General features: G+C 44.9%; 2 protein-coding genes across 5 annotated transcripts in view; one reads left to right on the top strand and one right to left on the bottom strand.

Annotated features, from left to right (window-relative positions):
- SLC4A5 (solute carrier family 4 (sodium bicarbonate cotransporter), member 5) overlaps nt 1-8,135 on the top strand; it is an 89,395-nt gene extending 81,260 nt beyond the window's left edge. Inside the window, exons 25-28 of the mRNA XM_005869430.2 lie at nt 1,149-1,304; nt 2,885-2,969; nt 4,016-4,083; nt 6,231-8,135. Of these exons, the coding sequence (XP_005869492.1) occupies nt 1,149-1,304; nt 2,885-2,969; nt 4,016-4,050 (276 nt within the window). The 3' untranslated portion in view covers nt 4,051-4,083; nt 6,231-8,135. The remainder of the gene's footprint in view (nt 1-1,148; nt 1,305-2,884; nt 2,970-4,015; nt 4,084-6,230) is intronic.
- The window catches only part of MTHFD2 (methylenetetrahydrofolate dehydrogenase (NADP+ dependent) 2, methenyltetrahydrofolate cyclohydrolase), a 34,338-nt gene extending 11,005 nt beyond the window's left edge, over nt 1-23,333 (bottom strand). The window contains exons 1-8 of one of the 4 annotated variants that reach the window (XM_005869429.2): nt 23,203-23,333; nt 17,158-17,342; nt 15,160-15,282; nt 13,903-14,055; nt 13,223-13,330; nt 12,240-12,332; nt 11,244-11,369; nt 8,828-9,999 (exon numbers count right to left, since the gene is read on the bottom strand). In XM_005869429.2, coding sequence (XP_005869491.1) covers nt 9,836-9,999; nt 11,244-11,369; nt 12,240-12,332; nt 13,223-13,330; nt 13,903-14,055; nt 15,160-15,282; nt 17,158-17,342; nt 23,203-23,303 — 1,053 coding nt within the window. In that variant the 5' untranslated portion in view covers nt 23,304-23,333 and the 3' untranslated portion in view covers nt 8,828-9,835. Of the gene's footprint in view, nt 1-8,827; nt 10,026-11,243; nt 11,370-12,094; nt 12,333-13,222; nt 13,331-13,902; nt 14,056-15,159; nt 15,283-17,157; nt 17,343-23,202 lie in introns of those variants that run through there. The other 3 variants (XM_014542255.1, XM_014542256.1, XM_014542257.1) reach the window with 3 other exon arrangements.
- Nucleotides 23,334-25,901: the final 2,568 nt, after the last annotated feature.

The following is a 25,901-nucleotide window of genomic DNA, read 5'->3' as shown; positions in this document are numbered from 1 at the left end:
GTTGGACTTGTGCAGGGGGCAACCAATCGATGTGTTTCTCTCACATTGATATTTCTCTCTGTCTTTCCCTCTCTTTTCTACCCTCCCTAAAACTCAATAGAAAGTTATCCTCAGGTGAAAAATAAGAAAGAAAGGAAGAGAGGAAGAGAGGGAGGGAGGGAGTGAGGGAGAGAGAGAGAGAGAGAGAAAAGAAAGAAACCCTTTCATCATTCAAACTAACTGAATTTGAGAAGCTAACTGGGGGGTGGGAAGAGCTAGAATCAGAGATGAAGAACTTCAGCGTCCAGTGTCATTAACATGACGTTTGGGGAAAGGACATGAGAGTTCTGTGACTATTCTGGCAAATTTTATGTAAGTTTAAAAGTATTCCAAAATAAGAAAGAAGAAAAAAGCCAAAAACATGTTGCCTCTGGCTCCTAGATGAGCCCATCACAGGGAAGTGGCCCCAGGCCCTGGTGGGCCCCGCAGCCTGCAGGGCTGGAGCGGGGCAGAGGGAGGACAGGAGTAGGATTTGAATGTGCCCTCCTGGGGGCTCCACGTAAGTGATTTCTGACCCAGGCTTCTCGTTCGTGTCCCCCAGCACCCAGCAGCATGGGATTTGATGCAAGTTTAAGTCTGAGGACCACCGATTTGAAGAATAACTGTAGTTCTCCGACCATGGCTGCCACCTGGCTCCCCACCTCAGCCATCTCAGGCTCTGTCCCTATGGGTCCCTATGGGTTCCGGGTAGGAATTGTCACTGGGGAAAGCCAGGCAGGGTCCACGGTGGGCAGCTGGTGAATGATGGTTGTGGGAGCTTTGAGAGGGCTCCAAAGACATTGACCAGCCCTGACCGGTTTGGCTCAGTGGATAGAGCGTCGGCCTGCGGACTGAAAGGTCCCAGGTTTGATTCCGGACAAGGGCATGTACCTTGGTGCGGGCACATCCCCAGTAGGGAATGTGCAGGAGGCAGCTGATCGATGCTTCTCTCTCATCGATGTTTCTAACTCTCTATCCCTCTCCCTTCCTCTCTGTAAAAAATCAATAAAATATATATTTTTAAAAAGACATTGACCAGAAAACATCCTTGAACATGGCTGCTGAGGGAGAACGACTGTGCCCAAGTTTGGGGACCTGAGCCTTCCATTTTCTCCCAACTCCCACTGCAGATCCTGGGCCTCATCATTGTCCGAAGGCTGCTGGACTTCGTCTTCTCCCAGCACGATCTGGCCTGGATCGACAACATCCTCCCAGAGAAGGAGAAAAAGGAGACGAATAAGAAGAAAAAGAGAAGGAAAGGGGCCCATGAGGACAGTGACAAGGAGGTGGGGAGGATGTGAGGCTGGGCCTGGGGGGGAGATTGAGAGGCTCCCTCCACGTCAGCCAGGGCCGGGATGGGGTGGCTCCTCAGGCGGCCTGCAGCGACCCAGTCCAGGATGGGCCGAGGCTTCTGCTAATCTTAGTCTGGGGGCTGAGAGCTTTGTTTCTGTGACTATCCTCAGGGTGGGCCAGGGTGAAGGAGCCCCCACCCAGGAAAACGTTGGCCATTATCAACAGCAGTGCAGTCCCCTAAGGCAGTGGCCAGCAAACTGCGGCTCGTGAGCCACATGCGGCTCTTTGGCCCCTTGAGTGTGGCTCTTCCACAAAATACCACATGCGAGCGCATGTACAGTGCGATTGAAACTTCGCGGCCCATGTGCAGAAGTTGGTATTTTGTGGAAGAGCCACACTCAAGGGGCCAAAGAGCCGCATGTGGCTCGGGAGCCGCAGTTTGCCAACCACTGCCCTAAGGGAACAGGGCAAAGCCTGGCTCCATCACAGAGGTTGTAAGGACTGATCTCCAAAGAATGGAGCGGGTGGCAGGGGTGGGGCGGTTCCGGTGGGAGCTCAGTAGGGGACTGGACTCCGGGACAGACAGGAGGACTGGGGACAGTTTGCTTAGTCCTGCCCCTGGGGTGTCAGGGCAGGAGGTGGGGAAGAGGCCCAGTCCTCACTGAGAATGGCTACCTTCCCCAGATGCCCACAACCACTGGGTTGCCCTGACTACCCCTCCCTTTTCCCAGTCTCCTCCCCACTCCACCCCCCAAACACTTAGGGAGTCAACAGACAAGAAGCCAGTCCAGAACTTACAGTAAGTCACAAAATGCTAGGGGGAAAGATCGTCTAGTTCAAGTGCTCATTACAGATGATGTAACTGACCCCCAAAAGGGAAGTGATTCACCCAAGATGGACACAGAGCTAAATACTTTAGAGGGAATTAAGACAGTCACTCCTGACCTTGCATCTGGTCATTCCAGTATACCAAGCTGCCCATGACATCTCCTAATACCAGGCCTGGCTCCCCTTCTCCCAGTTTGACCCAAAACCACATCCCTGCATCATCCTTGTATTGTTCTCCTAGTGATCTTGCCTTTTGCAGGTCAAAACTCTTCTTAGGTAAATCCTTGCTGACTGATTGGTGTTGATTCAACCATCTCCTGATGGAAGTGAGGGCCCCAAACTCCCCTGGTCCTCAATGACTATCCTCGTCCAGGAAGGGAAGAGGCCCATCATTCACTCATGTTTTTCGTTGATGGTTTAGACGATTTTCAAAGATAGGTTCTAAGAACAAGGAAACCAAGTCGAAGTGCCTTTTAAAGACAAATACTATTCTTTCAGATTCATTCAATAAATACTTGAATGGCTACCATGTGCCCCGAACTATTCCAGGGTTGGGGGAAAATCTCTGGATTACATGATATATTCAATGAAAAAACGGGATTCAATTTACACAAATTCATTTTACATACATCTGGAGGGGAGGATGGCACTTTGCACACTGTGGATGCATGTATTTCCCATCTTGGCCAGAAAGGCATCGCTGTTGTATTGGTGTTCATCAGCTTTTCCCACTGTTTCTCTCCAGCCCCAGTTCCCTCCTCCCTCCGTTATAAAGATTCCCATGGAAAGTGTCCAAACAGATCCCCAAAATGGTATCCACTGCATTTCCAGTAAGTAAAACACATGGTGTCTCTCTCCTCCTTACTAACCCTCCGCTTCAAGGAACTTCCGTCTCTAATTCAGGGAATCTGGTGGTCTTAGATGTTAGAGGACCACTGTGCTAGGCAGAATGTTTCTTGGTGATTGCTGAGATGATTTAGAGCTCAAATCCAACTGCGTTGTCCTTTATTTTACGTATTTAATATATTTTTATTGATTTCAGAGAGGAAGGGAGATAGAAACATCAGAATCATTCATCGGCTGCCTCCTACATGCCCCACACAGGGTGGTGGTGATGGGGCGGGGGGTGGGGGGTGGAATTCAATCCACAACCCAGGCATGTGTCCTGACTGAGAACCGAAATGTGACCTCCTGGTTCCTAGGCTGATGCTCAGCCACTGAACCACGCTGGCCCAGTGAGTTGTCCTTTAGCAAAACAGGTAGCATCGCATTTGGAGTATAACTTAGGTCACAGTAGTTGGGCTGATTCTGTACAAATTGCATCTTCCACCCGCTGAAAGGGAGGCTTCCTGGGAGGGATGCACGTTGCTTATGAAGATCCTGGGGGATTGTTACTGTCTTTACCCGCTCCCAGCCTCAGCTCCCTATTGGCAGACAGTCCTGTCATTGAGACAAGACAGCTTGAGATCCCAACCTGAATCCAGACCCTGTTGCTCCTAATGTTGAGCTTGCCACTTTCCTCAAAGACCAGGTTAGGGATCCTGCCAGCCCCCTCAAGAGCTTCCCATCACACCCTCCATCAGAGATACCTCTTCAACTTTGCCCACTTCCTCTTTGTATGATTCTATCACCCTTTCTCGCTCTTCCCTGGCCCTTCCCATACCTCCCACCCACCTAACCTGGCTGAGCCTTCTAATGAAGGAATAACTAACCCACCCATCCTATCGAGGGCCCTGTATCCCTCTTGTGCAGTGTTGGCCATGGGGCCAGAGAATAGAAAGGAGATGAAATGGGTAAGGGAAGCACTGGAAAAAGGATCTCCTCCAGGGGAGTCCTCAAACCTGCTCCACATCTGACATTTTAATTTTCCTGCCAGGAAAAAGATCCTCCAGCTGGAGTTACTCATTCTGATTCTTCCTTCAGTGACTCAGAACTTGATCGAAGGTAACAGCCATGAAGTGTACTCCTTGGGTGTTGGATAAGAAACTAAACAATGGCCAGGAAGGTTGAGGGACTAGGATCTCCCAGCCTAGCCAGTGTCTCAGTAAAAGGCCTTTGTTTTGTGGTCCACCGAGGAGAGACAGGCTGACAGTCCTGATCATTGGGTGTCCAGTAACAAATTTGTCCTCTTATTGACATAAAAACATCATTACAACACACAAAGGTATTCAAGTTTACAAGAGGAAATTATTATAAAATATTAGGTAAAACGAAAATGGAAAGTAAATACTGGAAAATAGAAAACAACACAGAGGAAAACCAGATATGGCTTAAGTACTGTCTGTTATGGACAGCCAGCCTAAGGGAACTCTAAGGGTCCAAACATCGGGTAACCTAATACACTGTGCAATCAAATAACAGCGTGGTTAATTAGCAGGTCAGAAAGGGTATCAAGGAAAGCTAACTAAATACCAAAGAGCAGGTGGAGACAGGAACAGTCCAGAAAGTATTCAAGACCTGGTTTCCAGGAGCCCCAGGCCAACAAGGTGGTTCCTATCTGATCTCAATGAGAGCCACCCGTGCAGAAGGTGGGGCTACTGGATGGCTGAAAACAAAGGGGGCTCAAACACGGAAAAGAACAATTCAGAGGCAGGCAAGTCGGCCTCGGTTATTACTGGGGAAGCTGGCAGGGCCAGTCCTACTCTTACACTGTGCCCTAAACTGGGCAGAAATCCCTCAGTACTGGGTCCAACAGGAAAGGCACAGGCTACCCAAAGTCTGGAGGCAGATAACCCCCCACTCACATGGCATTCTCTCAAGGGGTTTAAGAAACACATACGGGATCCTCTGAGCTGTAAGTCAGAACTGCTATCACATGCCCAGCTGAAAAGACACTTGTCACAGGACTGGCCTCCCTCAGCGGCGGGCCCAGGGCTGGACCGTCACATGCCCAAGTACATCTCCGCCTGCCGTCTCACCCACCTCCCCAACCCAGGCCCTCTACCCTTAGCCGCTGACCTTTACATATAAACGTGTTAGCAGAGCAATCTGTCCACCCTGATTTGCTTTCACTTTAGCCTACACTAAATTGAATCTCTAATTGCCCCGAGTTCGGTCAGTGGAGAGAAAATTTGGACCAAGATAGGGCATTTCTAAAACCCTGTTAAATTATACAAAGCACGGGACAGATTTGGTAACTGGCAGTGGCACCTCCCAACCACACTGGTGTTTTACCGCATCTGTGAAGGCAGAGACCACGAAGTAGCAGGATTCCGTTTCAATGAAGAAAAAGGCTCAGCAACATGATCTAATTTAACAAAGGTTAGCATCATAAGCTACCAGGCAGGATGCTTACGCCCTGGGGATACAGAAAGGCATGTGGACAGGGACACCCAGCACCTTGTGCCAAGAACAATGGAGTAACGGTGTAAGGGCCGATTTGCCTTACCTGGAGCACCGGGGGAAGATACACAGGAGTCCACTAGCCACCAGAGCAGTGGTTCTCAACCTTGGCTGCACATTAGAATCTCCTGGGAATCTTTTTAAAATCCTGATTTTTTTTTTTTTGTTATGAGGTGAGGCCACAACATTAGTAACAAAGAAACAGAATTTCCGGAGGATGAGGCCCAGAAATCAGGATTTTAAAAAGATTCCCAGGTGATTCTAATGTGCAGCCAAGGCTGAGAACCACTGCACTAGAGACAGAGTGAGGAAGAGAGGAAAAAGGGCATTCCAGGCACGAGAACAGACCAGAAATGCCATTGGAAAACACACACACACTCAGGCCAAAGAACGCAGGGAAGGATGGAGCCGTCAAACTACAAGTAAACAGGAGGGTGAGCATAGGAGTCCGTGTGCTAAGGTGCTCGGATGCTACGTTTTGAACTGGAAAACCACGGAAAAATTTAAGTGGGGAACCATAGACAGATTTGTCATCCAGACAGTTCACTTTGGCAGCAATATGAATAGGTTGAAACAGGGCAAGAATAGTAATGTCTACAGCTGAAGGCCAAGCAGATAGGATACTGCTAGTGGCTGTGATGTGTTCAGATTTCATAAGACAGAACTACTTGCATTAGAGCCCTGCTCTGGGGGATTGCATGAAAAACACCCAACACTAGATAAACCATGCTCCCCTTTTTCTCGTTCAGCATCACCTTGCACTTCAAAATTTCCTGTCCAGCTTCACCTGCTTTCAACTACTCTCAGAGGCCAGTGTTCATGGTGCCACAGGTGAAGATAGAGATGGAGTCAGACTGTGACTTCACAGACATGGACATGTACAGAAGAGACGCTGTCGGCGAGACCTCCCTCTAGGAGGCCACAGAGTCCCCAGAGAGGGGGCAGAGGGAGGGCATGGTTTAGTCTTCATCATGAGGGTCTGGGCCACAACCCTGAACTTCTCGAAGCCTGTTTCCTTATTTACCAAACAGAGTCGTTATTCCAGTTGATGAAAAACTGGGAATCCGTCGATGAGAAGTACTACTTAGGTGCAAAATCTCCCCTTCCTTTTTAGTTACGCAACAACTAAAGCAACATGTTATACATTATTTTAAAATACAGGTCAGCATAGAAATTATAACATTTCTTTTGAAATTTAAAAAAAAAATGCTTACCTCCCAAAACTGTGGTTAAAGGTGCAATAGTCCATTTTTATTGAAAATAAATTAACAGTTGAGAATTTTTTTAAAGGTTAGATTTTAAAGTGTCTACATGATTTTGAAAGAACTATTAAAATACCCGCACTTCAGTAGAGCAAGGCTGAAAAATTCATCTTGCAATTTTGCATATTAGGAAACACTTAAAAGTCCTCTCTTTCCACTCCATCTCATTCCATTTGCTAAGGATCATACAAAAGCTTGAACTATCTGCATTATGGGCCTTGCTCTAGCACAGAAGTGTGACTGAAAAGTCTGTTAATGAAAGAACCAACAGATTTGAGTGCATAAATATTTTTAAAATAAAAGTTCTTGTTAGAGTAAAACCTCAAACCATGTTAAATCAACACAATGATCCTTTGAATGAACATCACTGGTTTTTCATGCCCAGAATCAAATTTCTGGACATGAGGGTAGGACCTTCTTGATTCCCAAAGTCAAACTCCCATTCGCATGAACGTTGCAGTTAGGCAGAGCTGATGTCAAATTTTGGAAGAGTGTAACTTTGTAATATGAGACTAATGCTTTAAAGGAATGATTGGAAGCAAGTTGGGTGGATTGAAACCCATTGTTAATGAAGCAAATCCTTTCCTCAAGGAACAAGATCAGTCTTTATCTTTAATCCATGTTTAGCAAACACCAACCATGTTTTCATTTAACTACTACTATGTGCCTAATAGCCACAATGCATCTGACATAAAACAACTGGGATTTGGATCTTGAGTAAATCACTTCGATTTGTTACTACATTTATTCAAGATGACAAATGCAGGTGCTTTTTCTTTATTCCTTCCTATTTTTTAGACAAATGACACTAGATTGTTGACAACTTGAGTCAAGAGAACAGTTAAATGTCTCTGTAATTCCTAAAGTCTAGTACAGTGACTGGTCCACAGAAAGCTCTCAATTGTTTATTAAATTAAGTCTCAGAGCTCCCTTCCACGGGATACTGCCAAGAGGTAAAGCTCTAAACCTCTGTTACTTCTGATAGCAGCTGAATTACTTAGCTGCTCACTAATCTAGAACCATTACCTGAGTTTAAGTATAAATTCTTTATCTGTTCCTATCCTGGGGGAGCTAACAACCTACCCTTAACATTTCACTGTTAAAACTTGGCTGATTTTCAATAGCACTTCGTCCAAATTGAACTGTAGAAATGTTATGGATTCAGGAGTAAATGTGCTTGATTCATCAAACAAACTGAAAAACCACAATGTTAATTTTGTTCTGTAAACTGATCACTGTAATTTTCACCTCATATGTCATTTATATGTTGTATATACATGAACATTTTAATGTTGATAGCTTTTAACAGGTTGACATGTTACTTCTCCATGCAGGTCAGTACATTTTCCCGCTTGTAACTGCAGTTCAATAAAATGTAATCCTGTCTGCTCATCTTGCTCCATGTTTAATAATGTAGGTGAGTCAGCAGGCATGGCTTATGGACACTAGCTACTCAGTTACAAAAAACATCTCTAACAAACTAGCATCTTCTTTCATCTCCAGAAAATCATCAAAAGAATAAAGGCAGCTGGCAGAGGAACAGGAGGGAATAGGTCAACTCCCCATTGTTCTCCTTTCTCCGTCTGCCTCAAGCTGCCTGGAGCAGGAGCTGCTTCTGCCTGCGCAAGGGCCAGAATTCCCAGTCCTGGTGGGACCTATCCTAGCCTCCAAATGTGCAATACCTTCCAATCTGTCATCAATTACAAAAATTCACACACAGAGACGGGGGGGGGAGGAAGAGGGAGAGGGAGGAAGGAGAAACTTGGGAAGCACATCAAGTTCTTCGTAAACTGAACAAGGTGTAAACTGAATGCATGGTTTAGAAAATACTCAGAACAACATTAACCACTTAAATGAATCTTACCAATTAAGATCCTGGCTTGGCACACCTGCTGGATGTAAGATTAAATGGATTAGGCTGGTTTCTCCACGGCTCTTTAAACCACTTCGTTTAAGGCACAGGAGTGGGTGTTACCACTTATAGAAATAGCTAGATCAATTACATCCAATGAGAAAACTTAACTATGGTTAGGTCACAACTAAGACAATACAGTAGCAGTTAGGTACAGTATTTCAGAAACTCATTTCATACTAGTCAGAGTGTTTTATTTAAAAAACAAAATAAAACAAAAAACTTAATCAGAAAGTCTGATTAAATTCAATATTAACTCAAGCTCTCAAAAACCTATCGGGGAAAGCCAATAGGTGCATCAGAGAAAGCAGGCAGCAGGCCGACAATTCTTTGGTGGAAAAGGCAGTTGCATATGTATACAAATGCCCTAATGATTATCAAGCCCAAGTTTTGTTTTTCAAAAATAGGTTTCAATATCTACTAAAGAAACCATACAGACTTCCCCAACAGTACAAAAAAATTAACAATAAAGTTTAAGGATATAGGAAAAACCAAATATGACAATACACGTGAATTATTTATAAAATAAGCCTTTCGATCCCAGAAAACCAAAAGGGGACCTCGTGAATGGCAACACACATAAAATAAAGGCTAATAGCACACAGACATTTTCCCAACGACTAACTAAGCTTTAAAATGACAGGATACTATTAACAGGTAGCTTTTCTTCTGGTTATCAGTCAATATAAAATTAGGGTAAATTTTTTCTACTCAAATTACTATCATTTCTTCTTTTGTACCTTTTCCCTAATTTTCTCTAGCAACATTTTTCCTTTGGTTTGACCAGTTGAGCTCAAAAGGTTTGGAACCTAAAGTGAGTATCAACTCTTATTGGAATAGCACTTGGGAAATGCAATCCTGGAAAAGGCAATTTGTAACTGAAGTGGTCCAACAAAGTAAAGCAGCCCTTTCTCAATGGACGTGTCCCCCATGCAATCACCAGGCTAATGGCTCCTCTTATGGCCAGATCACATGACCCAGCATGATAATGGCACGATCCCTGGTGAGGTACTGGGGAGAGCTATGTGCACAAGCATCCACCCACTTAAGCTTTCAATAAATACAAAGCACTGTTTAAAACCATGTCAGTAGAATAAATAAGAGATGCTGCATTTCTATTGGCCTGTTTTGCCTCTTGAACTGGCTTGGAGTACTGTGCATGACCCAGAAGACACACTAGTTAATTAGTTGCCACTCCAAGCTCTTTAGACTTCAGTACCACCTGCTCTTCAAGCCTCAGCACCTTTTTTGCAGCGATAATGGTATTCTTCATTAGCATCGCCACTGTCATGGGACCAACACCCCCAGGGACTGGAGTGATGTAACCGGCTTTTTTCCGGACTTCTATATAGAAGAAACAAGACAGCAGACTGCTTTAATTATGACAAAGGACATGTATGTATTTTAACATATCATGGAAGCATTGGGGGGAAAAAAAGCAATAATATACATAAGCACCTTCATAAACCTCAAACTCATAAAAATCACATCTAATTACTCAAGAGTAAAGGCCTTTGAACATACTAACAAAATAACATGCACATATTAAGCAAAGTTGTTCAAGGAGTATTTATACATCTGAATCACCTGTAATCTACCAGCCACACTTTCCTCCATATTAAATCTACTTAAAAAGAAACATCTCAGTAGGTTGACTGTAGGGGAGGTCTACCATAAACATTACCTCAATTAATACCTGCCTACAACATTTTCTTAATTTTACTTTATTTATATACTATATTTATTCATACTGTTTGCCCAAAATACCAAGCAAAGCAATTTTCTGGAAAGAAGCAAGATTTTTTTAATCCAATCTTTTAAAATTGATTTTAGAGAGAGAGGAAGGGGGAGAAACAGAGAAACATGTGTTTGTTGTTCCACTCATTTATGCATTCACTGGTTGCTTCTTGTATGTGCCCTGACCAGAAATTGAACCGGCAACTTTGGTGTATCGGGACTATGCTCCAACCCAGTGGTCACCAACCGGTGGTCCGTGGACCACTGGTGGTCCGTGAGGTCCGAAAGGTTGGTGACCACTGCTCTAACCAACTGGTGAGCACCTGGCCAGGTCTTTAACTCAATCTTAAAGAAAAATCAATTGGTTACCTAGGCTTGGGTCTTAAGAACTGAAAGGAGATATCTACAGTACTAGTAAGTGCCAAATTTTCAAGAACGTGGCTTTTTCCTGGACTGTTTTAACATTCCAGGTCTGGGATCCCCTCTTAAAATGAGAAATCTGTAACACTTTTTAGGAGACTCAGTGGTTTAGAGAAATCACTTCATTAAATTTTCAGACTTGTTAAAAGTCTTAAAGTTGTTTTAATTATGAAATAACCGTTAAGGAAAAACAATTCCCTGAAAAGTTTATACCTACTGTCCATAATTTTATGACATAAACAACTAAAATAATTCTAAAATGTCTATAACTTGAAAAAACATTTCTCTTAACTTGTTGAAAGCCTTTTAAATGGTATTACCAGAGTAACACAAGTTTAAAACTTATAAGAAAAAGTAAATGATTAGTCCTAAATGTCCATTAATGGTAGTATTTACTGATTTTATATATATTTTTAAATTATACTATTTACCTTCAAAATCCACATCTCCAACCAATTTGGGTTTAGCAGTGATAGGATCCTGAATTCTATTTATTCCCACATCAATGACGGCTGCTCCTTCCTTGATCATATCTGCTGTGATCAAATTTGGAATGCCTGGGGAAATGGAGACAGGAATGATCGATCACCTTACTGAAACATCTGAAAACGCCTGTCAGAATCTTTTTTTAAATTTTTTTTATTATTATTTTTTTAAATATATTTTATTGATTTTATTAAAGAGAGGAAGGAAGAGGGATAGAGAGTTAGAAACATTGATGAGAGAGAAACATCGATCAGCTGCCTCCTGCACACCCCCTACTGGGGATGTGCCTGCAACCAAGGTACATGCCCTTGACCGGAATCGAACCTGGGACCCTTCAGTCCGCAGGCTGACGCTCTATCCACTGAGCCAAACCAGTTACGGCTATTATTATTTTAAAAATATTTTTACTGATTTCAGAGAGGAAGGAAGAGGGAGATAGAGATAGAAACATCAATGATGAGAAGGAATCATTGATTGGTTGCCTCCTGTACACCTACTGGGGATTGAGCCTGCAACCTGAGCATGTGCCCTTGACTGGAATCGAACCCGGGACCCTCCAGTCCGCAGGCCGATGCTCTATCCACTAAGCCAAACGAGCTAGGGTTGCCTGTCAGATTCTTATCTGATTTCAATTTTAAGAGACCTGGAAGAACTAGTTAGCTTGTTTTATAAATACCTACAAGAACCATTAACCAAGGAAACATTTAAACTTCATCTAGTAAATAGAAATCCTTTGAGACTATAGATATAACATTCATCCATCAAGTCTATGATGAAATGACAGAAACCACTATACCAAGCACAACTCTTCCCTCATTTTGTAGGCAGCTCATGGTGGCATCCTAGGGTAAGAATGAATGGAATGGCAGCGAAACAGGCAAGTTCTAAGGCAAGAGGCCCATCTCCTGATGTCCTTCCGTCCCCTTCCCTGGTGGTCTTACCTGCAGCAGAGATCACAATATCTGCAAGAATGGTATGTGTCTTCAGCTGCTCTTTGGGGGTGTATCGATGCGATATTGTAACAGTGGCATCACCTATGAATTAAAATTAAATGTCTTGACTTCTGAATCAAAGCTGGGATTGGAGTAGGTGTCAACTAGGCAAACCATTGTAGAAATTCAACATCTCTGAGGAAATAATTGACTTAATTCATGTGCCATATTTTCTGGACAGCCAATTGTCTTTTTTTCTTTTTTTTAATTAATACTCAATTTCTTGTAACTTTTACCTGTTAGTTAGTCCTAGCTCTAATCTTTGGAGTCATATATAACTAGATTTCTTCTTTAGCCTGTTTAATAACAGTTTTTCAAGAATTTTACCTTTCCTAAATAAAATATCCCTAGAATTACTCAAGGGTTATTTTTTAAGTTTGCTAGATGTCTAGAAATATTTAGTTTTGCCATTGTTTCTGATGTAATCATGTAGGTCCATATTATGATAATCACACATGGTAACTCTGATTTGAGGCTTTTTCTCAAACAAATCAACAGAATTTGACATAATGACACATTAGAGTCATATTACGTCAATCCTTGGCAATGGTCAAAGATTTTTTTCTAACAAATGACACAGAGCAGGATACTAACTTTGAAAAAGAAGGTCTCTTAACTCCAGCTATCAAAGCCATCACTGAAAATTTCTAATTGCCTACAACCATGCTTATACTTATAAAACTTAAATTTTTGAGGCTTATCCATTTCTGAACTAGTTCCATAATAAATGAATATAAATAAACTCTCAGGTGACACTGAGTACAGCTTCTCCTACAAAGATTATACCCCAAATATCTGTTAACAACATTACAACAAATGCAAACAAAGACAATGTTCCCTGGATGTTTAACACAGTGAACACTTGGTCCACAGGACAGCCTCTGAAGGCCTCCGTGAGGGAGAAGACACTCTTCCGAAAGCGCTTCGCTTACCTCCAGGACGTTCGTGCGCCCCGTCTGTGTGCAGCAACATTGCAATGGGCATCCCAACATTTTTGGACCTTCCAGCTACAACCACATTCTTCCCTAGGGTCGGAATGCCTATTAAACACACAGAGGGGGTCAATGAGGGAAAAAACGGGGCATATGTAGTACTCTCAACAATAAAGAATTATTTTAAAAAATAATATATATTTAAAAGCAATACCAGACTGTCTTAGGGCACCAAAGGAAAAGGCAGATGGCCTAGGACGTGAATCTAATTATAATAATGAAGGAAGTCGCCAAGCTGATTGCCTCAGTCAATTGGCCCTATCGCTTTAAGGCTAAAGAAAACATTTTGTAAACTACAAAATGTTACATAAATGTGCACTACCACCACTACTAAAGTTTCCTTCTCTGAGGCTTCTGAATTAAGTAGCAAAAACAGTCGTAGGCACAGACAATAGCATGGAGAAGGCCTGGGGTGGGGTGGGGGTTGGGTGGAGGGGGTCAATAAGGGAGAAGATGGGAGACATCTCTTAACGTTGTCAACAATAAAATTAAATTAAAAAAACAAACAGTCATAGGCGACTGCTGGAAAGGCTCTGGGGAGTAAGACTAGAGGTCATGGGCGTGAGTTTTCACTCTTTTACCATTTGCAAGTACTACGTTCATAACACTAACAGACATACCAGTTCGCTTAATGATCTCCCACACACCCCAGGGGGTAGCCGGTAACATGGAATACTGGTCCAAACACATTCGCCCCACATTGATTACATGGAAGCCATCAACATCCTTGTCTGGAGAAACAGCGTTGCAGATCTTCCTCTCATCTATGTGCTCTGAAAAAGAGGTCAGACCAGGGGGCCTTAGTCACTGTTGCATAGTTACTACTGCTTGCCTCCAACTTATCTGGTTTGTCCTGTAAACCTGCTCTTTCTACAACTTGCCTCTACATGCCTCGATGAGTTCCTTCTTCCATCTGCACAGAAGGGACACAGCAAGCACAGCCAAATGCCAGCATCAAAGCCCATTCCTCTTGTATAACTCCCCCCTGCACTGTTCCTTGTATCAAGATCTCAAGGTCAAATCATGGAGTCATTGGTATTCTGATGTGGGAGAGGAAAAATTATTTTTCTTTCTATCTTTCTAGATTCTTCTGGCTGGGCTAATGATCAAATTAATGTAAGAAAATGTCCAAATTTATTATGTATGTATATCTCGGGATTCCATAATATGACACTGGCCCTGGCTGGGTAGCTCAGTTGGTTAGAGTGTCATCCCAACGCACCAAGATTGCAAGTTCAATCCCTGGCCAGGGCACACACAAGCATCAACCAATGAATGCATAACCAAGTAGGACAACTGATCGATGTTTCCTCTCTCTCTCCTCTCATAAAAGAAAAAGAAAGAAAAATAATATGAGACCCAGGACAGATTAGGCAGTTAAGGCTTATGTACGATTTTGAGCTAAGGCGAAAGGGGGTTGTGGTTGGGGACTGGAAGGTAATTCACATGGAAAAGCCAATGTTTGGTGAATAAATGTTGGTTGGACCTCCTTTAACAATGGGACACAGAGAAGACTTTGATTAAAGGGGCTTGCTAGCCTTCTCTCTGCTTATCATACCTGTTCACGTCCCTGTGATGCTAGCTCCCTTCCTGGAACAGGACCTCTATCTAAATTCCCTTAGGCAGTTGAGGGAAGGTCAAAGGTTTACCTTGAGTCCTTTGTTTCTTGAAAATAACCAGCTTAAAAAAGCCGCATCTTAGGGTGGCAAACTCTGTTTCCCCTCCTTGAGTAGGTCTGCCCCATATCTAATAAAAAATTCACTCTCTGGACTTGACCTCCCCTTGGAGTCAGATTCACACTAGGGGCCAGCAGTATAAAGTAACCAGGCCTCTCCACTCCTCAGAAATCCTTCTAAATGGTGGAGCCCAAAACTCACCAGGAAGCGGCAGCTGAACAAGGAGGCCATCGACGTTATCATCGTTATTTAGTTTATTGATTAAGTTCAACAGTTCTTCCTCTGAAATTGATGCAGGTTTCACAATTGTCTCACTGTTGATTCCTATAAGAAAATTTCAAAGTTAAAAAATATTGAGGCATGCCCTAGCCAGTTTGGCTCAGTGGATAGAGCGCCAGCCTGTGGACTGAAGGGTCCTGGGTTTGATTCCTGGTCAGGGCACATGCCCGGGTTGCAGGCTTGGTCTCCAGTAGGGGGTGTGCAGGAGGCAGCTGATCAATGATTCTCTCACATCATTGGTGTTTCTATCTCTCTCCCTCTCCCTTCCTCTCTGAAGTCAAAAATATATTAGAAATATATATATATTGAGGCATTTAATGAGCAATGCGATGTTGCCTGCCAGTCTTCTGCCATTGAGGTTTTTATTATCACATCCACCCTGGTAGCTGAAAAGCATAAATCAGCTCAAAACGAACCTGAAACAGTAATGTCACAAATATATACACTAGAGCAGTGGTCGGCAAACTGCGGCTGTTTGGCCCCGAGTGTGGCTCTTCCACAAAATACCACGTGTGGGCGCGCATGTACAGTGCGATTGAAACTTCGTGGCCCATGCGCAGAAGTCGATATTTTGTGGAAGAGCCACACTCAAGGGGCCAAAGAGCCGCATGTGGCTGGAGAGCCGCAGTTTGCCGACCACTGCACTAGAGAATGCTAGCTTGACCTTTCTACATATTATTTATGTAATCCTCATCAACCTCATTTTGTAGACAGGAGACTGAGGCACGGCGAAACTGAAACAAGCCAGCCAGTGGCGGAACCAATCTTCCAGTTCCAAAGTCCCTGTTTCCCCCTGCGGCATGGTGCCTCCCAACGTCTTAGGAAAACATGGCTTGCTCTATTCTAGAGGCTCTGAAGCAGTGATTCTCAACCTTCCTAATGCCGCGATCCTTTAATACAGTTCCTCATGTTGTGGTGACCCCCAACCATAAAATTATTTTCGTTGCTACTTCATAAACGTAATTTTGCTACTGTTATGAGTCGTAATGTAAATATCTGATATGCAGGATGTATTTTCATTGTTACAAATTGAACATAATTAAAGCATAGTGATTAATCACAAAAACAATTTGTAATTATATATGTGTTTTCCGATGGTCTTAGGTGACCCCTGTGAAAGGGTCGTTTGACCCCCAAAGGGGTCGCGACCCACAGGTTGAGAACCGCTGCTCTAAAGGTTTTCCAATGAGAAGGGCAGGAGTCCTCACTCTTCAGTTATAAAGAATAGAGTATACCAATCGAAAAATATATATACCAAGGGCTCACGGTCCAGGAACACTGCCCAGTCACGCCAATCCTTTCACAGCCCTTCAGAAGGACAGGGCACCTGCTCAGACTACTGCCCCAGAGATGTCTACCCCCACACGAAGCCTGTGGTACAGTGAGACCTAGACCACCAACCTCCCACCACCCACCCAGACCCACGCCTTTGGCATTCAAAACTTCAACCACTTCTAAACTGCAAGGTTTAACTGGATTTGGAACCAACTGGGGAAGAAATCAAAAGCTATTTCCCAGAAGTCAGAGTTATTCATTTCCTTCAACTCTATGCTGTGTCCTAGGCTACATCACTGAGGTCTCCTCAAACTGCCCCACCCCCACTCTATTGCCTTAAAGTGCTCATCAAAAACCTCAGATACTCTTATCATTGCTCAAGAAAAGCAGATGTGTTCAAGGCCACCTGTCCAATGTTAAAACCAGCGGCAAAGATAAGATAAACCATATTCCATTCATCCTAGTCTATAAGCCTCCCCAATAGATTCACCCTGTTCTGACAAAGTTTTGCCTATTGTTCATATTAGCTTCTTCTGCTTGGGTTTCTAGTCAGAAAAAAAAAAAAAAAAGAGTAATAAATGACAACGGGGTTTGCCCCGGAGAAGCCTCACTTTAACAGCAGTCCGATCCGAGCGTGACACCTACCCACATCTGCAGCAGCCTTGGTTTTGTTGAGGACATAGGAATGACTTGCAGGATTCTCGCCAACCAGAACCACGCTCAGGTATGGCCGTTTGTTGCCGGCTGCCACCCACTCTTCCACCTCCTGCCGCACTTCCTGCTTGATCTGCTGGGCAAGTTTCCTTCCAGAAATGACAACAGCTTCATTTCTGCAGAAGGCAACAGAGACACAAAACCAAATACTAGCTTGAGTTTTTGTAAAAAGATCAGACTACCAAAAGAGTATGAAATACCCCAAATTTTGAGGGATAGGAGGAGGGGGAATAGGAGGAAAGGGGTCAAAAGGAACAAATTTCCAGTTATAAGATAAATAAGTACCAGGAATGTGGTACACAACATGATTATAGTCAACACTGCTGCATGACGTAGAGGAAAGCTGTTAAGAGAGTAGATGCTAACTAAGAGTTCTCAGCACAAGGAGAAAAAATTTTTTTTCTTTTTGTTGTGTCTGCATGACGTGACATGAATGTTAACTAAACCTATTTGGTAATCATTTCACAATATAGGCAAAGCAAACCACCATGTTGTACACCTTAAACTTATACAGTGATGTATGTCAATTATTTCTCAATAACGTAGGGGAAAAATACCCAAAACCTACAGTTTAAATTAACACCTTAAGTGCCTAACCTGGAGAACAAGTGCAATCTGAAGCACACATTCAAAGTGGGAAATCTGTATCAGCTACATATGCAGGAGTACAAAGTCGACTGAAACCGTTACCATCACTAATCTGAAGCTCAGAGGGTTTAAGTAACTGACAGCTAGTACTTGGGTCTCACACCCAGCTCTGTCTCAATCCAGAGTCTAGACTTTTAATGCCACGGCCTCCTGCACATTCACAAATTGACAGGCTAAATCAGGGGTGGGCAAACTTTTTGACTCGAGGGCCACAATGGGTTCTTAAACTGGACCGGAGGGCCGGAACAAAAGCATGGATGGAGTGTTTGTGTGAACTAATATAAATTCAAAGTAAACATCATTACATAAAAGGGTACGGTCTTTTTTTTTAGTTTTATTCATTTCAAACGGGCCGGATCCGGCCCGCGGGCCGTAGTTTGCCCACGGCTGGGCTAAATAAACATGTGGCTATGGCCCGAGCGAAGCCGCCCACCCATGGTCCCCGGTGGCTGCAGCCGGCCCAGGTGAAGTCAGCCTGGGTCCTGGGTGCCTACGACCGGCCAGAGGAGGGAATCCTGGGTCCCGGGTGCGGGGCAAGGCAGAGGCAGTTATGGGCAATCAGGCCTGCAGGGGAGGGCAGTTGGGGGCAATCAGGCCAGCAGGGGAGGGCAGCTGGGGGGGAGGACCCAGACCTGCATGGGAGGGCAGTTGGGAGGGACAAGGCCTGCAGGGGAGGGCAGTTGGGGGGGACCAGGCCAGCAGAGGAGGGCAGTTGGGGGTGACCAGGCTGGCAAGTGAGGGCAGTTAGGGGCGACTGGGCTGGCAGAAGAGGGCAATTGTGGGCGATCGGGCCAACAGGGGAGGGCAGTTGGGGGTGATCAGGCCAGCAGGGGAGGGCAGTTGGGGGCAATCAGGCCTGCAGGGGAGGGCAGTTGGGGGTGACCAGGCCAGCAGAGGAGGGCAGTTAGGGGCAATTGGGCCAGCAGGGGAGCAAGTTAGGCTTCGATCAGGCTGGCAGGCAGAAGCAATTAGGGGCAATCAGGCAGGCAGGCCAGATTGGAGAGAGTGCAGGCTGGGCTGAGGGGCACACACACTCCCAGCCCTGTGTACAAATTTTGTGCACCGGGCCTCTACTAGATAAATAAAATCATTGTTTTATTTCACCCCCTCACCACTGTGAGGTTAAATAGTTCTTCCTATGTGCTGATATACCATTTGTAGTTTGTGTTTTGCCCGTGTTGTTAGCACTCAGTCATATGACAGAGAGAAGAGCAGTCCTGTTGAAGGGAAAACTGCTGGTTGGGGTGGGGCAATGAGGAAACTCAGGTCTGGAGGAACCTCTAGTCACCAAAACTGAGTTCAGATCTCTGAAAGGCTATCTCTTCCCAACAAGAACTGGGAACTGGTTAGACAGCTCTTCCTGCGTTCCAATATGGAAGATTCCTGGTTTTCCTATTTCCACACAAATCCTTACAACAAAGTTCCCATTACGTAAAGTAGGATAAGCATCTGTTCCTTAAACACAAAAGTGCCACTGAAAACAAGTCTTTCCCTCTAGATTTGTGTCCTCAGTGTCATGAGGAAGGCTCCAACCTCAAGACCAATGAAGCACAACTGTTTGAAACATTAAAACAATCTACTTGCCCTCGTGGCACATATTTAATTCTCAAAGATAACATCAAGGTACTGGATGACTTGTATGGTCAGATATGATCAATTCTTAAAGCCTATTAATTAAGACAGAATTTTAAAGTTTCAAGAGTCTTTAAGCCTTCATTGTCTGCTTTTTATTTGCATTATGATTAAATAAATACTTTAAAATCTCAATGTCTTAGATACAATGCAGTAATTTTATATCTAAGCCTTATATTAATCTGTATTTGCATCCTGTGAGGTATGAAGAAGATATCATTTTATAGCAAATCAAATACCTTTTTTTTTTACAAACCAAATACTTTACCAGATTATATGTAATAGTACTAGCACAGCACAAATTAATAATAGCACTTCATATAGATCCCTGGTACATTAAGGAATTGGAAACATGTTAATATTTACAAATCCAGTTCAGAATTAGAGTTGAAGGGGACTTCATTAAAAGGGCTTTGCTGCCCTAGCTGGTTTGGCTCAGTGGATAGAGCGTCAGCCTGCGGACTGAAGGGACCCGAGCTCAGTCCCCAGCAGAGGCTGTGCAGGAGGCAGCCGATCAATGATTCTCTCTCATCATTGGTGCTCCTATTTCTCTCTTCCTCTCTGAAATAAATAAAAACATATGAAGAAAAAAAAAAGGACTTTGCTGACACAAGTACCCCTGGCAACATGCCTGATCTATATTAGTACCAGGAATACCCCACCCCACCCCCCAGGCCAGAAAAGCATTTTGAAAACTTAGGACACTATAGAGTGAAAAACTAGAGGGCTTAGGACACTCATTTATATTGGATGAAATAACATCTAAACTTCCAGGCATATATAGTCAATAAAAATTAATTTCTTACTCTCTTCCATTGGTTAGATTTATATTCACACATACATACATATGTATCCTTAATATGCAATAGATATATTTATCTACTTATATACTCATAAGGATATATATAGATATATAAATATAGATATATAGATATAGATATAGGTATAGATATACATATATAAGTATTCTGTGAAAAGGACATAGCTTCCACTTCATCAAAAAGTTCCTTTTGAAAGCAATAAACTTAGAATGTAACAGCACATTTGGGCTAAGAATGATACACTGAAGTTAAGGACACAGGGTTCTGGAATGAACAAACCCGTGTTCCAAGTCCCAAAGGCAGATTCTGGATGTTGTGCCAATTTGTTTAAAAAACAAAAAAGACAAAACTGTCAAAGAATAACAAGAACCAAAACAAAAAGCCACAATGCTTTTTCTTGTAATGTAACTGTTTCAGCCCTCCTCTGCATACCACAGCTCAGCAGCATGTGGGACAGCCCAGCAAGTGGGTCATCACCTAACTTCCCATCATCTTTTTTGCCAAAGGGCAGATACCTCAAAATAAACAGAAATACAGACTCAGTTCCATGGGAAACCCAACGTACATTAAGTATATTAGCTAATACTTATTCCGCAATGTAGTGCTTTCACAATGTGTTTAGAAAATTTTCCGTTAAAATTATGAACAACTAGAAAGAAGTCACGAGGATTATTCAAAATCAAAACTAAAACTCTAGTCAGTAGCATCTCCATTTTCCTCCAAATCCAATGAACATCAGGTGCATTTTACAATTCAAGATCAGACTATTTTAGAAAGAATTCTTTTTTAAAAAAAATATATTTTTATTGATTTCAGAGAGGAAGGAAGAGGGAGAAAGAGATAGAAACATCCATAATGAGAGAGAATCATAGATCGGCTGCCTCCTGCAAGTCCCCCACTGGGGATCGAGCCCACAACCCGGGTATGTGCCCTTAACCGGAATCGAACCTGGGACCTTTCAGTTCACAGGCTGACGCTCTATCCACTGAGCCAAACCAGCTAGGCTAGAAAGAATTCTTGTTATCCACTGGTTAATGGAACCAGAAATGGATGAAGACAGACACAAAGTAGGATGGAACTAATATCTATTAAACACTAGGTATTTTGCTAAGACTTTTGCATTCATTACTCTCAGTTACCTTGGGGCTATTATAATAACCCTGTTATGCAGAAGGGGAAACTGAGGACAGCAGATACAAGATACAAACGCAAACCTCTGCCTCCAAAGTCCCTTTTTCCCTATACCCCACTGTCTCCTAGACTACAGTTCTCTCTCTCTCTCTAACCATGAGTTTATGTTCGTGAAACTCTCAGACCAACCCCCTAAAAGAAATAAATGTAGCCTCTTTAAAAATAAAAATTTTTTAAAATTCTACATGCCAGCAGTAAAGCAATACAACGGAACCATAAATACCAAACTGAGTATTGCCCTCAGAGATGTGGAAGTCCATTTGTTTATTCAGAAAGGCAAGTAAAAGGAGGGTACTTGTTGCTGGAGAGCAAGCAAACTGCTCCAGTTCTGTAGGTAATAAATTAGAGGACGTTTATAAATCTCTTCTGAATCATAATAGCCACAGGCCCATGTGGCCAGAACTCAGGAAGGGAGGAAGGAGGAGGAGAACAGACTGTAACAGAGGTGCTGGAGAGGCAAGTCAGGCTCAGACCAAGAAAAGCCTTAAAAAAAAAGAAAGAAAGAAAGAAAAGAAAAGAAAGAAAAAAAGAAAGAAAGAAAGAAAGAAAGAAAGAAAGAAAGAAAGAAAGAAAGAAAGAAAGAAAGAAAGAAAGAAAGAAAGAAAAACCTTGAGTGTCCCCGCCCCCAAATCTTCTTTCAAGAGCACACGCATCCGCATTCTGTGCTTCTACAGCTCCCTGGCCATGTCTCTAATAACATTTTTACAGCGAGAGGAAATGACACGCGTGTCTTCTGCCCCTTGACAGGTGAGTTCCATTCAAGAACAGTTTCTATCACCTCTGAATTCGCACAGTAGGTCACAGCCCCGTGCCCGTTACCAGGCTTAGGTCGCTGGCAATGCTAAGGCTCTAAAGATGGAAAAGCGCACAGATTTAGGGAGAGAAATCCCAGCCACCCCAGAGAGTCTTCAATCTAGGTCTAAGAATGAGAGTTGGAGGTCCTGGGGGGGAAAAAAAACCAAACCCACAGGGAAAAGCTAATACCTCCCTATGAAACGCAAACAGAACGCCCCTCCTCCTCCTCCTCCCAGGTGTTTCTCAGCGCAATTGACACTGCCTGGCATTGACCAGCTCTCGGGTGGGCAGCAGCCGAGGCCCTGGTGATCACAGCACAGCATTTATTCCCTGGGAGGGAAAGGGCCGGGTGTGGGGAGGCGCGAGCCACACCCCCCTCCAGGAGCGGCGGGGAAGTGCGGTACCCGGAGCAGCGCGGCTGGGGATTTCATCAGACTGCACCAACCCCCGCCGCCGCTAGGGTCCCGGGGAGGGACGGTCGCCAGAGGCTGCTCATTCCGAAGCCTTCCCGGCGCGCGCCAAAACGTCTCCTCTGCTTTCACCGAGACGGATCTCGGCATCACCCACTTCGGCATGTTCCTGGGCGCCCCAGAGCGCGCCAGTGCCTCTGCTCCGCACCGGGGACCCCGTCCCGCCAGCGGACTGGCCCCGGGACAGATCGACGCCCCGAGCCCGCGGGAGACAGGCTCCCCCTGAAAAGCTGGCACTGGTAACAGCCCACCGCGCCGGGCGAGCACCCAGGTCACTGGCCGCAGCCGCGCTCGGCTGCCACGTCGCCCCGCCAGTCCTCTCGGTGGACAAGCCGCCCCGGACGCAGATGCTCAGGAGTCCCTCGGAGTCCCTCGGAGTCCCTCGGAGCCCCGGTGGCCCCCGCTCCCGACTCTCTTACCGAACAGCCGAGAAATGGAGTGGACAGTGACGGAGGCAGCAGTTCTGTGCGGGTCGCAGCAGCCGGGTGGCCAACGTGGACACGAGGGATGAAGCAGCCATGCCCCACAGCGGCGTCGGAGCCCGAAGAGAAGCGCGCGCTCCGGCAGCGCGGTTATACCGCGGGCGCGTGTCGGGCCCCGCCTCTCGCCGGCACCCATTGGTCCCTGTCCAGTAAAGCCTTGCTTGTGATTGGAGCAAGGAGAGCCCCGAGAGAGGCCCTGGAAGGCTCGGAAGCCTTGGGACCATGCGGTGATTGGCTGAGGAAGGCAAGCCCTTGCCAGACGCAGCTGGTCGCCGAAGCCCAACCAACCCGAGCATTTGTTCATTCGTTGCTGGAACAAATAGGTACCTGAGCGCCTACTGTCCGCCTGTTACTGTAAAGAGTGGCCAAAGAGGTGGGCAGGTAAAGTGCCAACTAATAAATGTAAAAGAGTGATGGAGTTAGAAAACAACTAATTTGGTGAACCATTGATTCAGAATCGTCAATGGATGTCAAAACAATTGGGTGAAGTTGGATTTGGAACAAGATACTCACATGTAAGATTCCCAGATCCTGCAAATAAAAATACGAGATGCACCTGAAACTAATACAAAATAATATTGAATGCATACTGTCATTGAAAAAGAAAATTAAAGTATCTCTTATTTGCTGGAAAAAAAATACAAGACACAATGAAATTTGAATTTTAGAACTAATACAAAATAATATTGAATGCATACTGTCATTGAAAAATAAAATTAAAATAAAGTATCTCTTATTTGCTGAAAAAAAAATACAAGACACAATGAAATTTGAATTTTAGGTAAATAATTTGGGAAGATGGCCATACACTTTTTAAAAAGTACTTGTTGACTATCTGAAATTTAAATAAATTTTGGCTTCCTGTATTTTATCTGGTTGCCCATTGCATAGTCTCAGATTATCTCTTCTGTAAAATACATATTCATAGCAAGGGTAAATTTATGGTCCAGAACCCTACAATCATCACTTTAACCAAGTGATCAAAGTAACACCACCAGTAATGGACAGACATATATTGTATGCCTCCAGGTATGATGCAGTGAAGAGGACATATCACTTCATAACTCTTTTTTTTTTTTTTGGTGCCCTTGACCAGAATCGAACCTGGGACCCTTCAGTCCGCAGGCCGACGCTCTATCCACTGAGCCAAACCAGTCAGGGCTCACTTCATAACTCTTAACACGGCTGAAAGGGCCTCAGCTTGAGGGGAGAATGAAAATAGAAATAACAAGCAGTAAAGGCATTTCCAGCCAGGAGCCCAGCCTGCCTGCTCCTCTCCCAAGCACCCCTGTGCCCTGCCACCCCGGCAGCTGAGAAGGGCCAGGCTGAGAGCAGGCAGCATCTGTACCCGAGGCTGGATTTCAGCCAGGTCTTGAAGCTGCTAGGCTGCCTGCTTGCTCCACTGTCCATCGGTCTCTAGGAGAGAGGTGGGGCTGGGTGACACCTTCTCAGGTCTTTTTTAAGAACAAAGAACCACTCTCACACGCTTGGCAACCCTGAGGCCTTGTGCCTTCCCTGGAGTAGGGAGTCCAAGTGGAAATTTGTCTCCAGGAGCCAACAGTCTCAAACAGTCTCTGTTTTTCCGTGGCAAGAGTGCAGCTGGGGGAGGGGCGGGAAGCCCAGGGTGCCGGCTGCCCACTGTGGGACGTAACTACAGATGCCTGAGCCCAGCCTTGCAGGCCTCCAGGAAGAGCTTTCCCACTGGGCCACCTGCTGTCCCTTTACTGTGCTGGGTGCCTTCCACCTCCAGGCCCCTGCCCATGCCTGTCCTTCTGCCTGGAGTGCCCTCACCCTGCCTCTACCTGACGGAAAACTCCCACCTCCAAAGCCCAACTCAAGAACCAGCCATGCCCAGAAGCTGCCCAGGCCTGGCCCTCCCCTCACCATCCATAAGGTTTTTTGTCTTTCAACCACGCTCTGCCTCAATGATAGTTCCTTGTACTCATGTCTCAGCTCCCCTCCGGATGGGGGCTCTCAGAGGGCCTGATGCACCATTCATAATAGTAAAAACATACAAGCAACTCACACTCACTGAACTCCTACTCGGTGCCAGACTCTCCCTGTTATCTGTTAGTCGTCCCCCTGCCTCCGTGAGGAAGGTGTGGCTCTCCCCACTTTACAGACAAGGAAAATGAGGCACAGGGAGCAAAGTGACCTGGCCAGGCCTCAGGCTGGTGAGTGGCAGAGCTGGGGTCTGGCCCATGCCTATCCATGTGGGACCACACCGCCACCTGTGTTCCCAGCCTGAGCACAGGGTCTGGCCCTTGGTAAGGGCTCAGCAGAGGTTTGTTGAATGAATCAGTGATCCATGGCATGGGGAAATAGGGCTCAATCCTTCAGGCTTCCCTGTCCCCTCACCCCTCTGTCCTGAGACCCAGGGCCACAGAGTGAATGGGCTGCCCACTTCCTCGGTGTCCCAGATGTTCCAAGGATGGGCCTGGTTTAGAATGCTGCTTTCATTCTCACTGCTGTGTGACATGCCATCATGTCACCTCTCCCAGCCTCACTGTCCTCACCAGTCAGGTGGGTTAATAGTGTCCACTGCCCAACAATTGTTGGGGTGACCAGCAAAGGACTAAGCACCATGGCCCCAGTGGGGGGTGCGGTTCCTCCTCCTGGTCACTTGAATCCAAAGG

The sequence above is a fragment of the Myotis brandtii genome, unplaced genomic scaffold (genome assembly GCF_000412655.1).
Source record: "Myotis brandtii unplaced genomic scaffold, ASM41265v1 scaffold294, whole genome shotgun sequence".
In the NCBI taxonomy this organism is placed as follows: domain Eukaryota; kingdom Metazoa; phylum Chordata; class Mammalia; order Chiroptera; family Vespertilionidae; genus Myotis; species Myotis brandtii.
Note: the sequence above shows the minus strand (reverse complement) of the source record. Positions and strands in the feature narration are given on the sequence as shown.